This window comes from Apodemus sylvaticus, chromosome 23, assembly GCF_947179515.1.
Source record: "Apodemus sylvaticus chromosome 23, mApoSyl1.1, whole genome shotgun sequence".
Lineage (NCBI taxonomy): Eukaryota > Metazoa > Chordata > Mammalia > Rodentia > Muridae > Apodemus > Apodemus sylvaticus.
In genome coordinates, this window is record NC_067494.1 from 57,143,047 (window position 1) to 57,157,888 (window position 14,842).

Below are 14,842 nucleotides of genomic sequence, written 5' to 3' on the forward strand. Positions count from 1 at the left end.
CTCTTCAGAGATACTAAATGATTCTTATCAAAATCCTGCTGTCATTATATTAGAAAATAGGAAAACTGACCTGAAAAAAATCGCATGTAAAGGAATTATCAAAACCTTCAAAGGAAAGAAACTTAAAGGGAGACTGTTCCTAATTTTACAGTATGATAAAATCAGAGTAATGAAATGTATGTAATAGTGATATGAACACACAAGGATACAAATGGACCAGGGATGACACTGCTCACAAACACAGCCAAATAAATTACATTCTTAATTCTTTTAAATTTTAATACTATTTAATTCTTACATAGTGAGTTGGTTTGGTATACAATAAGATAGTTTGATATTATTTATGGTAGAATATCCCACAATCATTTCTAGATAGACAATATGGTAAGTCACATCTCATTTCCCATTTACATGTTAGATTTTATATCTTATCTTATCATATGGGTGTGTATGTCCCCTGTTTTTCTGCATGATGTATACTGAGATTTGGAACAAGGCATCAAATCTTTAGACCTGAAGTTATGCAGGTGCTGAGAACTGAACCTATGGACTTGTTAAGAACACTCAATTATTGTGGCATCTTTTCAGCTCCGTCCCCGTGTAATTTCCACTGCCCCTTGAACCCCTCACTACTATGAACTCAATTCCTCCAAAAATAGTATCGATTTTTTTCTACCTTTCAGACCTTGGTTTTACTCTTCACAGGCTTATAGGTTTGGTTTATCAGTGAGGCGAGCATACAAGAAAGATTCTTCAGAAAGCTCCTGAATTTCTAACAGGGTACTCTACTTTGCAGATGAAGAGAAAACAAAATAGAGGATTCTACAAAAGATTCACCAATTGCCATGCAGCGTCAGAATACAGAAACTATTTTCAGTTAGTATAACTTGAGTTCCACTTTTCTAATTAAACATAAGTCAAAACTCAAGGGCTAGCATGGAACTGATTGATTAGCATGACAATATTTTACTGAGAACAAAATGTTCTCAAATAATTGTACTGAAACCCATAAAACACCTAGGCATTGATATGGTTTTGTTTATTGTAAACACTGCACTTTCCAAGGTCTAAAATTTCTGAGTCTTACTGGTTTTAGTCTCTAAGTTCTAATATAGTACTTTGGAATAAGACTAAATACTTCATCATCTTCAGTATTTCAAAATGATCTTCCAGCATACCATTGGGGATATCTAAATTGTTTGAGCACGTGTGTCTTTCCTTATTCATAGGTTACCTCTTTAAAGATTCATAGTCTCTTGATATTTGTATGGAAGGACTTATATATAAAACTAAGGTGAATTCAAGTCTTTGTTAAAGCATTTTCCTTGGCTTTATTTCATGCTAAGTTTTCTGACTTCTGCTAAGTTTACAATTTTAGCTTTGAAAAGGATTTAACAAACGGAATTCAATTCATTTGATGAGGCTTGTAGAGTTGTATTTTTTAAAGCTCAACAGTATATTAGAATAGCATAATGTGGTGTTTTTGTTGTTTTGTATTTGCTCACGGACAGTGGTGTTCTGAGGGTCATTGGAGTTGGACTGAACTATGAGTTCAGAATCATGCATGGAAACAGCCCAGTTTGGATGTTGTTTATCAGTTACACAGGTTTGTAGCCATAGTTTCATTTGTCTCACCAAGGACTTCTCACTCTCCTCCATGAATACAAGGAAGAGAGTAGCCTTCTTTCTTAGGCTCCCTAAGCCTCTACATGCAGTGTTGAAGCCTGGAACAGTAACCACAAAGAACTTCTGTACTTTAATCAAATGTTTCCTCTCTAATATTGATTTTTTGGCATACAAGTTTTGAGGAAAAATTAATGGGTTCAGTATATTTTGTATGAGAAACTTTTCCTGGCAAGCCACAACATTCATAGGCATCCACTCAGCTAAAATAGGAATTCATAACAAAACCAAGTAGGCTTGCCACTGAGATCCATCTTGTTGAACCAATGGGCTTTATTGGGGTTACTTACATAAATAAGAGAATGGAGCTGCTTATAGAAGCAAAGACAGTTGCAACATGAAACTCCAAGTCAGCATGAAATACAGCTTATGAACACTGGATAGCCAGAGCACACTACACACCTGTATGCATATCTACAGGTTAAAAGGCATCATATCTTACTGGCTCAATACATCAAATGTCTTCTAATCAGCAAGACTGGTATGAGCTTAGAAGCAAGCTCAGTGAATCCTATTAGTTTCATGTGCTCTCTAAAGATGTTTTAAGTTTTTTATTTCCTGTCTTATTCAGCTCCCTTATAGAATGGAATGTTTCAGTTTCAAAACAACAAAACTAAATAAAACAAAACAAAACCTGCTACACAACAGAACATTCTTCAGGCTTCTCCATTTTGTTGTCATTGTGAAGTATTTGAGTTTGAAAAAAAATATTTTAACAAAAATATTCCTGCAATGTCACATTTGCAGCCCTTTCCCTCAGTATAAAGTGTTGATTTTTTCCTAACATTTGAATATTATTCAAAGGTGTTCTCAAGTTTTTCATGTTTGTGATTCTCTAGAGTGAAACCTGTAGTGGTCTATTACTACAGATCTTGTATAAAGCATAAGCCATACTATTTACTATAGAAACTTTTGTTTCCTATATGAATTTTCTGATGTTTTCTTAGACATGAGAGGCAGGTAAAGACTGTGCTATATACATTGCATTTATAAGGCTACTCTCCTGTATAAATTCTTTGATGAGTTCTAAGGTAGGTTTCTTGGACAAAGGATTAGTCAAATTCATTGCACTGGTAAGGCTTCTTGCAGTATGAATTTTCTGATGTTTTCTAAGAACTGAGCCACCAGTAAAGGATTTGTCACATTCACTACATTTGTAAGGTTTCTCTCCTGTATGAAGTCTCTGATGTGTTCTAAGGTGATCTTTCTGGATAAAGCATTTGTCACATTCACTACATTTGTAAGGTTTCTCTCCTGTATGGATTTTCTGATGAGTTCTTAGATTGGCTTTCTGGATAAAGCATTTTCCACAGTCACTACATTTGTAAGGTTTCTCTCCTGTATGAATTCTTTGATGTCTTCTAAGGTGGGCTTTCCTGATAAAGCACTTGTGACATTCACTGCATTTGTAAGGTTTTTCTCCAGTATGACATTTCTGATGCTTCCTAAGATCTGAGCCAACTGTAAAGGATTTCCCACATTCACATTTGTAAGGTTTCTCTCCAGTATGAATTCTCTCATGAGTTCTTAGATTGGCTTTCTGGATAAAGCATTTGCCACAGTCACTACATTTGTAAGGTTTTTCTCCTGTATGAATTCTGTGATGTCTTCTAAGGTTGGCTTTCCGAATAAAACATTTGTCACATTCACTGCATTTGTAAGGTTTCTCTCCAGTATGAATTTTCTGATGTGTTCTAAGATCTGAGACAACAGTAAAACATTTCTCACATTCACTACATTTGTAAGGTTTCTCCCCTGTATGAATTCTTTGATGTTTTTTAAGCTTTGCTTTCTGGATAAAGCATTTATCACAGTCATTACATTTGTAAGGTTTCTCTCCAGTATGAATTTTCTGATGCATTCTAAGATCTGAGACGACTGTAAAGGATTTGTCACATTCACTACATTTGTAAGGTTTCTCTCCTGTATGAATTTTCTGATGTCTTCTAAGGTGGGCTTGCTGAATGAAGCACTTGTGACATTCACTGCATTTGTAAGGTTTCTCTCCAGTATGAATTCTTTGATGTATTCTAAGAGATGAGCCGACAGTAAAGGATTTCTCGCATTCACTACATTTGTAACTTTTCTCTCCCGTATGAATTCTCTGATGTGTTGTAAGTTGGGATTTCTGAATGAAGCACTTGTCACATTCACCACATATATATGCTTTCTCTCCTCTATGAATTCTCTGATGTCTCTGAAGACCCGAGGAGGAGGAAAGGGATTTGCCACATTCATTACATCTGTGAAGTTTTTGTCTACGGTGGATTCTGTAATGGTTTTCAAGGTGTGATAATGTATAGAAGGATTTACTACATTGTTTACATTCAAAAGACCTCTCTCCTCTATGAATTTTATGGTGTTTTTTAAGACCTAAGCAGCAGATAAAGGATTTTCTACAATCATTACATTTGTAAATCTCTTCTTGAGTGTGAATTCTATAATGTCTTTCAAAGCCTAATGAATGATAATACCACTTACCACATTCTATACACTTGTAGGGTTTTTCTCCATAATGGATATTATAATGTACTTTGTGGTGTGACAAATACAAAATGGACTTATTGCATTCTGTAAGTTTATAGGGTTTCTCTCCAGGATGAGTTTTCCGATGCCTGTAGAGACTTGAATAGGCCCTGAAGCATTTTCCACATTTTCTGCATTGGTAAGGTTTCTCTCCACTACACATTCGTTTTGTCATGAATTTATGTTTAGAGTCAAAAAATTTATCATACTCTGTAATTTTGTGGTCTTTCTTTCCAATGTCGATTTGCGGATATGGGCCAATGCTGGAACACAAATTTAAATACTCCTTATAATCTTTGTATTGTTCTTCTTCAGTGTTCTTACTTTTATATGCCTTTAGGTTTAATGATTTATTACAAGGATCCCATTGGTTATCACTCCCATATATCTTGCAGTTTTCTGTAGTATCACTTGTATTATAAGGTATGCTTTGGGATGATTCATAAAGCATTTCACCAAGCTCATGATATTTGTAAGACTTCTCTTTGATATTTGCATGCTGATAAATAATATGGTTTGAGCATTGATCCACAATCTCTTCATATTTACCACATATGCAATGGTTTTCTGGAAAATGAGCAAATTACAGATAATAAGTATTGATACTTGATTAAACACATTCAATAACTTATGCCTCCTTAACTTTAAGTTCTCAAAAATAAACTAGCAATTCAAAGGAACAGAGCTCTCAGTAGAGAACATTTGTGTTTCACTATTATTAAAGGATGATCAGAAGAATCTTCACTCTGATCTTCTTCAAACTGAAAAGACTAATAATAGCCTTTTCACTTTTATCTAATCTGTATATGTTGTAGAATATTGAACAAATAAGTGATCAAAAAATAATGGAATTTGAAAAAGTAGCTTTTTAAACAACCATATGGAGAATATTTCTCCTTTTTGTTGTTTGTGTTTTTGAGTTACATTATGTAGCCTTCATTGGCTAGGAATTCATTATCTAACACAAGCTGGCAAGGAACTTACTAGATCTGCTTGTTTCATCTTCCCTAGTAATAGAATAAAAGATCATGTAGTACTAGGATAAAAGACCTTATCTCAAAAAAATAAAAAACAAATGAACAAAAAGGAAAATATATCCCAACATGCACACCACCAACAGCTCTTTCCATATTTTAAAATTTCTTCTTTGTTTTTTTTTAAAAATCAGAAATAAACAGTTTAACCAGAAAGTAAAATCAAAGTATTCTAAAAACTAATTGCTGCACAATAATGAGTTTCACTGCTTTGAATATTCAGGTTTCTTTCAACTCTGAAAAGGATTAAAATCTAGATGAGAAAGCTGGAGAGATTTTATAGTATATAGGATTGATTGTTCTTGCAAAGAATGCTGAAAATGTAGTTATGGGTATTGTTGCAGAAATTTTTCTTCTTTCTGGTTGTCTCTAGACAGATCAAAGAGCTTATATATGTACAAAGTAGGTAAATACAAAAGATGAGTGAGGAATTCTATAAGAAAACCATTCTTACCTACAAAAACTAGATTGCTGTAATTCTCCCACATCACATCCATGTACAGAGCTCTTTGAGAGGAGTTGAGATATTCCCATTCCTCCTGGGAGAAGTCCACAATCACATTTCTGAATGTTAATAGATCCTGTAATGGAAAACAACCCATTTATTATGTGCTATTGACAAAATGCTTTCCTAGGTAAAAGAGGCCAAAAGAATTAGACAATTTTATTATAGAGATGAGTCATAAAAATTATTCAAAACTAAAAGTTTTCTAACAATGCTGCAGAGATTGTTCATAAATTAAGAATACTGGTTGATCTTCTGGAGAACCCAAATTTGGTTCTCAGCACCCTCTTTTTACTATACAAGTAGATGATAATTTTAGTTCCACCAAACCTAATGTTCTCTTCTGAACTCCACAGGAAATATGAACCCATATTACTCATACATATATTCAGAGAAATATACCCATAAAATAAAAGTGCAAGTTAATTTTAATAAAAGACTATACTAGAATAGTCATACTTTATATTGTATTTTCTATCTGTGAAAACATGACATTATAGACTCACAATTAGCACACTTTGAGGGCATGTAAGATACAAATTTGAAATCTAGTTGCAGGAATATACTTTTATGAAGGCTGTGTTGATATCAAACAGGATTATACTATTTTATCACAGATGGAAAAGTTATTAGGAAAACTATGCTTCCTAAGTCAATCTTGTTCAAATTTGGATACTGGATTAATCCTGCCTGCATTCTCCTCCTTCTTTTTCTTTGCCCTTCCCCCCTTTCCCCATTATCCTTCTTCTTTTTTTTTTTAAAGTATAAAGGCAGGTTTATTGAGGGTATTTCTCTGATTTACCAGTCCCCAAAAAGAGGGCCAGGGAAAGTGCCATGCAGACAGGGAGACTGAGGTGGAGTCAGGGTGGAGGTGTACAAAGAAAGAAAGAAAGAAAGAAAGAAAGAAAGAAAGAAAGAAAGGAAGGAAGGAAGGAAGGAAGGAAGAAAGAAAGGAAGGAAGGAAGGAAGAAAGGAAGGAAGGAAGAAAGGAAGGAAGGAAGAAAGAAAGCAAGTGAGAAGGAGAAGGAGAGTCCTGACTCAATTCTAACATGCTCTGTTGAGATTCATGGATGGATAAAACGTTGAGGAGGTTTTCTGTTGTTATTGTTTTCAACAGGAAGGAGTGTAACATCATTGCATATGTGTCCAACATTCTAAACAAAACATAGAATCAGATACTATGTGATGTTATGAGAATATTTTCACAATTATCAAGCAAATAGAAAAATCATTATTAGAACACATTAATATTACTACATTTTCCTAAAAGTCAACAAAACCAATAAAGATTAGTAAGAATTTCAGAAATTCCATATGTGGATTCGCTACAGAGCCGTCAGAATGAATGTCCTATGTGATGATGCATTCAAAAAAGTAGAAAATTTTTCTGTGATGGAGATGATTGTACAAGGTTGTATGAGAATAATTCTAGCTCCTCATTAATTTTGAATATATTATTGCTCATGTGACTGTCTAAATTAAAATTTTAAAATTTTAAATTTTTAAATTTTAATGCTATTCTTTTCTTCTATATTTGAACTCAATAATCTTGATTTTACATTTCATAGATAAGTATAACTTATAATGCTTTCTTCAATGCTTTTGTCAACAAAAAAATGCAAGGTTATACAATGACTCCATCATAAATGCACATTTTTAATGCAAACTTGAGGGACAGACAGACAGATGGCTCAGAGGTAAAGGGAACTTGCTGTTCCTGCAGAGAAATATGATTTAATTTTCTCTACACTCATGGCTGCTTACTTCAGTGCTTTGCTCCTATACCGAGGGCTTGGTGCCAATTTCGGGTCTCCACGGTTATCAGTGGAAGAATGTTGTACACATAAAATCATGCAGATGAATACTCATATACTTAGTAAAGACAGTTTTAAAGTAAGAAATGAAAACCTGCTTAATGCAGCCTCTCTGCAGAGTTTTACCTATGTAATACATAGATTCAGGAAAAGGAAACATATAGGGAAGCAGGATTCTTCTCTCTTCTAAGGGAAGAGAGCAAAGTCATTAAAAGGGACCTCCATTTATGCTTCAAAACTGAGGACTTATGCATAGAATCAAGTCACTATATGTGAAAAATTCTCACTAACATATTCTACATGATGCAATATAGAGATGGGGATTTTTACCCTTTGTCTGTTTACCCTTTGTCTGAAAACTAAAACAAAAAAGAGAAAATACTGACCTAGCAATTGAGGACTTAATCATTGAGCATTGGAATCAAGAAAAGGATATGAGTAGAACCTCTCTTGAGACAAATAGTTTTTAGATATCAATACACCATAGGTATATGATCCCTCATAATCCATGTTACATCAAATAGCAAAATTAAAATCCACTGTAGGGCATCTCCTCATAGATAGATAAAAGTAAGCCATATATTCCTTCCATCTTCTGGATTCTCTAAGGTGTTGAAATATTTCCTACTTGTGTTCAAGATAATATCTTTTATTTCTACTTTTCCACAATTTGCTCAGTGAGGTAGGTCAACATATCCATGGGTTTCCATGGCTACTTTCATAAGATAGTCTGGAAACCTTACTCTGAAATGCAATCTATGTGGCACACGAGGCCTACCTTCCTCATTAATATGTAAGGACAAATGTCTACCCTATGTGGGAATTGTGCATTCATATATGTATTTGATTCTTACCCACAATGGAAATCTAAATTTATACTTAGAATTACAGGTCTTAAGTGCATGAAAAATCTGTGTGCTCACAGGAATAATGCAGGGAGGATACAATGGGACAAGGCTGCGCTATGTTACCAGGAGCCAAACTGACCTTACTTTATGTTTAGAGTCCATTTTAAAGATAAGCTTAGGTTTTGACTTCTCCTCTGCTACAGACCTTGGAGAAATCAGGTGGTCAATGGCACCCTACCAGAAGAAGAAAACATCTTACAGCTGCCAGAGATTCACCTTGGGCTCCGGGGAAAATCCCACTTGCCTTACTTCTTCCCCTGCCTGTATAAGTTCCCTGAGAAAATACAGTTTTGGGAGCCTTGAACAAAGTTGGTCTTGGCCTCGTTCTTCATGTCTCTTGTCTCTATTTCTCTGCCCTTCTCTCCTAGTATCTCCTGTGGAAAACTCCCACAGGCCAGGGCTCTATGTGGCTGACAAAATGTAAAGCCTTAATCTTAACTAAAAGAGAAGAAAAAGAAGAAAAAAATAATTGAAAATATTGCTCCTGTTTAAAGGAAATAAGGGGACAAAGTGTGGAGCTGAGACTGAAAGAAAGGCCATCCAGAGACTGCTCTACCTGGGGATCCATCCCATATACAGACACCAAACCTAGACACTATTGTGAATGCCAAGAAGTGCTTGCTGACAGGAGCCTGATAAAGCTGTCTCCTGAGAGGCTCTGCCAGAACTTGACAAATAAATATGTAGATGTTTGCAGTCAACCATTGGACTGAGCACAGGGACCCCAATGGAGGAGTTAGGAAAGGACTGAAGGAGCTGAATGGGTTTGCAACCCCATAGAAAGAACAGCAATATCAACCAGCCAGACCTCCCAGAGCTCCCAGGGACTAAACCACCAAAGACTACACTTGGAGGGACCTATGACTCCAGCCGCATATGTAACAGAAAATGGCCATGTTGGGCATCAATGGGAAGAGAGGTCCTTGGTCCTCTGAAGGCTCGATGCCTCAGTATAGGGGAATGCCAGGGCAGTGAGGTAGGAGTGGGTAGGTGAGGGAGCACCTTTCATAGAAGCAGGGCGGGGGAGGGGGGACGGGAATGGGATGGGGGTTTGCTGAGTAGAAACCAGGAAAAGGGGTAACATTTGAAATGTAAATAAAATATCCAATAAAAAAAGAGAAAAAAACCACAAATAGTTAAAATAAGTAAAAAAAAAAATCATCGGAAATAAACACTTTAGATATCTTTACCTGAGGCAGGCTTGCATGGTTTCAACAACAACAACAACAACAAAGAATACAACACTGACCTGGGGCATATCTATCAAAGAAGCAGCCATTTTTCCTGTTGCTCCTTTCTGGGTTTCTGTCTCAGGAACAAAGACTGGAACTCTTCTTCACATTTCACATCAAGATGTCAAAAGTAAAAAGCTAAAATTAATACATTCCTCTTACAGACAATGTTAAACCACATAAGAAAATGCCAACAACAACAACAACAACAAAAAGATATCTGAGGTACCATCAATGTTCTTACAAATAGAAAAGCATGGAAGAATATATTTGGACTGATAAAAGGAAACCACTATGTATCTTATCATTGCACCCACAAATTTTGGCTCTTAAAATTTATGGGGAAGAAAGTGCATTTGAAGAGGTTATGAAATAACAAAGGTCACCCTCTCAAGCATCAGTAAAGTTCACAACTGAAGATAAAGTATACATAGAAAAAACTGGAGAAAATTTATCCATGATAATACAGGGAATAAAAATGTTTTACATAAAGAGTAGATGAATAGAGGAGAGATAGGAATAAGATTTCATGCCCAACTCACAAAAACAACAAACCAGTAGTTCTAACTGGAGGGAAGAAAAATACTAGTAATGTTACCAACGAACATATATTTTTAAAATACTGTAAGAAATAAAAACCCTGAAGTATGAAAATCTCAGTAGAGATGAAAATATCTGAGACAAAGTTTAACACGATTGCCTTGCGATGAACTCCTAAGGCAAATAGGAAGAAATGGAACACAGTAAAGGGCAGATGTGTTAAATGGAGGCCCACGGCCCAGTAGAGAAGGAAAAAAAGAGCATTAGCAGGAACACTGCAAGGAGAGGAGGATGCTTGTACTTTCCAGTCTCCTGTACTCCAGAATGAGTTAGAGAAATAAGACAAAGAGTAAAAGGAGATACAAGTAAGGAAGAATGGCAAGAAATGTATTTTAAATGATGAGGTCACATATAAAACTTCCCACTGAAACAATGGAAAAAATCTTATTGAAAAATTCAAAATACACAAAATGACTAGTTTTCTAAAAATATATAATGGCAATTTGAGGAATAAATTAAAAAGGTAGCACATTCAGATAGGTTCACAAAGACCTAGGAATAAGCATAAATAATGATGACTTCTCTTCTATGATAAAAATTTTAAGGCAGTCATAAAAAACATAGAAAGAAAAAGAAATGCACAAAAGGAAATGGACTGCCATGCACTCTGACTGACAAATGATGTGGTGTAGACGATTTATTACTAACAGCAACCAGCTGAATCAATGCACTTCCCATTACCAAAATACTGACATTTTCCACAAAAGTAGAGATGGAAACAGTCACATTATCATAGGAAAATTACCAATATTATTGTGAGGAGCTCAATCCTAGAAGTAGGTAAGAAAAGTTATCTTTATATAGAAATTAGGGGCTTCATGAAAGATAGCTAATGGCCATTTGCACCAGGAAGCTAGAGGGCTCCACAGCCTTCTGTGCACAGCCTGCAGGGAGAGAGTGATCCTCCTAGCAGTGCCTGCACTTCTGCACTGGGAGCTGAGAGCTCCACTTTCTTCCCAGTATCTCTCTGGAGGGAAACAGCTAGGAGCTCAAAGGGTATGCCATCAGTGCAGCAGCAGACACAGGAACCTTTGGTTACCATTTGCACCAGAGCCAGGAGGCTCCACAGTCTTCTGGGCACAGTCTGCCAGGAGAGAGTGATCTCCCAGCAGTGCTTCTGAGCCCAGGAGGTGAGATCTCAACTTTCTCTCCAAAATCTCTCTGGAGGGAAACAGATAGGAGTGCACAAAGAATATGATCAGTAGATCAACTGGGACAGGAGCCTTGCAGACACCATTTGCATTGGGGAGCCAGGCAGCTCCATAGCAATCTGTGCACAGACCCTGCCAGAAGATAGTTGGTCTCCCAGAAGTAGGAACACAGGCTTACAGGGCCAGAGGAGGGATAATCTCCAGCCAGAGACAGCCAGACCAACTTACATGAGAAATAACCAGATGTTGAAAGGCAAGTGCAAGAACCCTACCAACAGAAACCAAGGCTACTTGGCAAAATCAGAACCCACCCTAGTAAGTCCCATATACCCCAATACACAGGAAAATCAAGAGTTGGATTTAAAATTGCATCTTGTGATGCTGATAGAGGACTTCAAGAAGGACATAACTCCCTTAAACAACTACAGGAGAATATGGGTCAACAGGTAGAAGCCCTTAAAAAAGAAAAACAAAAATCCCTTAAGGAAATACAGGAAACCATGGGTCAACAGTCAGAAGCTCTTAAAGAGGAAACACAAAAATCCCTTGAAATACAGGAGAACATGGGTCAACAGTTAGGAGCCCTCCAAGAGGAAACACAAAAAATCCTTTAAGAATTACAGGAAAACACAAACAAACAAGTGACGGAACTAAACAAAACCATCCAGGATTTAAAAGGAAAGTAGAAACAATAAAGAAATCACAAAGGGAAACAACTCTGGAGATAGAAAACCTTGAAAAGAAATCAGGAGTCAGAGATGCAAGTATCAACAACAGAATACAAGAGATAGAAGAAAGAATCTCAGGTGCTGAAGATAACCTAGAAAACATTGACTCAAGAGTCAAAGAAAATGCAAAATGCAAAAAGCCTGTAACCCAAAACATCCAGGAAATCCAGGACACAGTGAGAAGACCAAACCTAAGGATTATAGGTATAGACAAGAGTGAAGATTTCCAACTTAAAGGGCCAGCAAATATCTTCAACAAAATTATTGAAGAAAATTTCCTTAACCTAAAGAAAGAGATGCCCATGAACATACAAGAAGCCAAACAGAATGGATCAGAACAGAAAGTCCTACAGGGACATAATAGTCAGAAGACCAAATAAACTAAACAAAGAAAGAATATTAAAATCAGTAAGTGGAAAAGGTCAAAGAACTTATAAAGGCAGACCTATCAAAATTACACCAGACTTCTCACCAGAGACCATGAAAGCTAGAAGATCCTGGGCAGATCTTATACAGACCCTAAGAGAACACAACTGTGAGCCCAGACTACTATACCCAGCAAAACTATCAATAACCATAGATGGAGAAACCAAGATATTCCATGATAAAACCAAATTTACACAGTATCTTTCCACAAATCCAGCCCTAAAAAGGGTAATAGATGGAAAACACTGACACAAGGAGGGCACCTACACCTTAGAAAAAGCAAGAAAGTAATCTTCTTTCAACAAACCCAAAAGAAGATAACCACACAAACATAAAAATAACATCAAAGATAACAGGAAGACAGGCACTATTCCTTAATATCTCTTAACATCAATGGACTCAATTCCCAAATAAAAAGACATAGTCTAACAGACTAGATACGTAACCAGGACCCAGAATTTTGCAGAATACAGGCAACTCACCTCAGTGTCAAAGACAAACACTACCTCAGTGTAAAAGGCTGGAAAACAATTTTCCAAGCAAATGGTCTCAGGAAACAAACTGAAGTAGCCATTCTAATATCAGATAAAATCGACTTTCAACCAAAGTCATCAAAAAAAAAAAAAAGACTTGAAAGGACACTTCATACTCATCAAAGGAAAGATCTACCGAGAAGAACTCTCAATTCTGAACATCTATGTGCCAAGTGCAAGGGCACCCATGTTTGTAAAAGATACTTTACAAAAGCTCAAAGCACACATTGCACTTCACATAATAATTGTGGGGGACTTCAACACCCTACTCTCATCCATGTAGAGATCAGGGAAACACAAACTAAACAGAGACACTGTGAAACTAACAGAAGTTATGGGCCAAATGGATTTAACAGATATTTATAGAACATTTCATCGTAAATCAAAAGAATATTCCTTCTTCTCAGCACCCTTTAATACCTTCTCCAATATTGACCATATAATTGGTTACAATGAAATAACACCATGGCTCTTATCAGATCACTATGAATGAAGGCTGGTCTTCAATAGAAACAAAATGACAGAACGTTCACGTACAAATGGAGGCTAAACAATGCTCTACTTAACAATATCTTGGTCAAGGAAGAAATAAGGAAAGAAATCAAAGACTTTTTAGAATTTAACAAAAATGAAGGCACAGCATACCCAAACTTATGGGACACAATGAAAGCAATGTTAAGAGGAAAACTCATAGTTCTGAATGCCTCCAAAAAAAAAAAAAAAAAAAAAAAAGGAGAGAGCATACACTAGCAGCTTAACAGCACACCTGAAAGCTCTAGAATAGAAGCTAATACACCTAAGAGGAGTAGACAGCAGGAAATTATCAAGCTCAGGGCTGAAATCAACCAAGTTAAGAAAAAAAAAAAAAAGAACCATACTAAGAATCAAAAAAACCAGGAGCTGGTTCTATGAGAAAAATCAACAAGATACATAAATCCTTGGCCAGAGTAACCAGAAGGCACATAGACAGCAGCCAAATTAACAAAATTAGAAATGAGAAGGGAGATAAAACAACAGAAACTGAGGATATTAAAAAAAAAATCATCAGATCCTACTACAAAAGCCTATATTCAACACAACAGGAAAATCTGGATGAAAAGGACAATTTTCTAGACAGATAACAAACACCAAAGTTAAATCACGATCAGATAGACCATCTAAACAATCCCATAACCCCTAAAGAAACAGAAGCAGTCACTGAAAATCTCCCAACTAAAAAAGAACAGGACGGCCGGTTTTATTACAGAATTCTATCAGACCTTCAAAGAAGACCTAACACCAATACTTTTCAAACTATTCCACAAAATAGAAACAGAAGGAACACTACCCAACTCGTTCTATGAAGCCACAATTACACTGATACCAAAACCGTACAAAGATCCAACAAAGAATGAGAACTTCAGACCAATTTCCCTTATGAATATTGATGTAAAAACTCAATAAAATCCTTGCCAACTGAATCCAACAACACATTAAAACAATCATTCACCACAATCAAGTAGGCTTCATCCCAGGGATGCAGGATATAATCTACTACATAAACAAACACAAAGGAAAAAAAACCACACATTTCATTAGATGCTGAAAAAGCATTCAACAAAATTCAGCATCCTTTCATGTTAAAAGTCTTGGAAAGATCAGGAATTCAAGGACCATACTTAAACACAGTAAAAGCAATAAACAGCAAACCAGTAGCCAACAT

At 36.1% G+C, this 14,842-nt stretch overlaps 1 protein-coding gene across 1 annotated transcript in view; it reads right to left on the reverse strand.

Annotated features, from left to right (window-relative positions):
* Positions 1-310: 310 nt before the first annotated feature.
* Positions 311-14,842, reverse strand: part of LOC127673893 (zinc finger protein 420-like) — a 31,571-nt gene continuing 17,039 nt past the window's right edge. The window contains exons 4-6 of the mRNA XM_052169642.1: positions 9,720-9,804; positions 5,698-5,824; positions 311-4,776 (exon numbers count right to left, since the gene is read on the reverse strand). Coding sequence (XP_052025602.1) covers positions 2,627-4,776; positions 5,698-5,824; positions 9,720-9,804 — 2,362 coding nt within the window. The 3' untranslated portion in view covers positions 311-2,626. The remainder of the gene's footprint in view (positions 4,777-5,697; positions 5,825-9,719; positions 9,805-14,842) is intronic.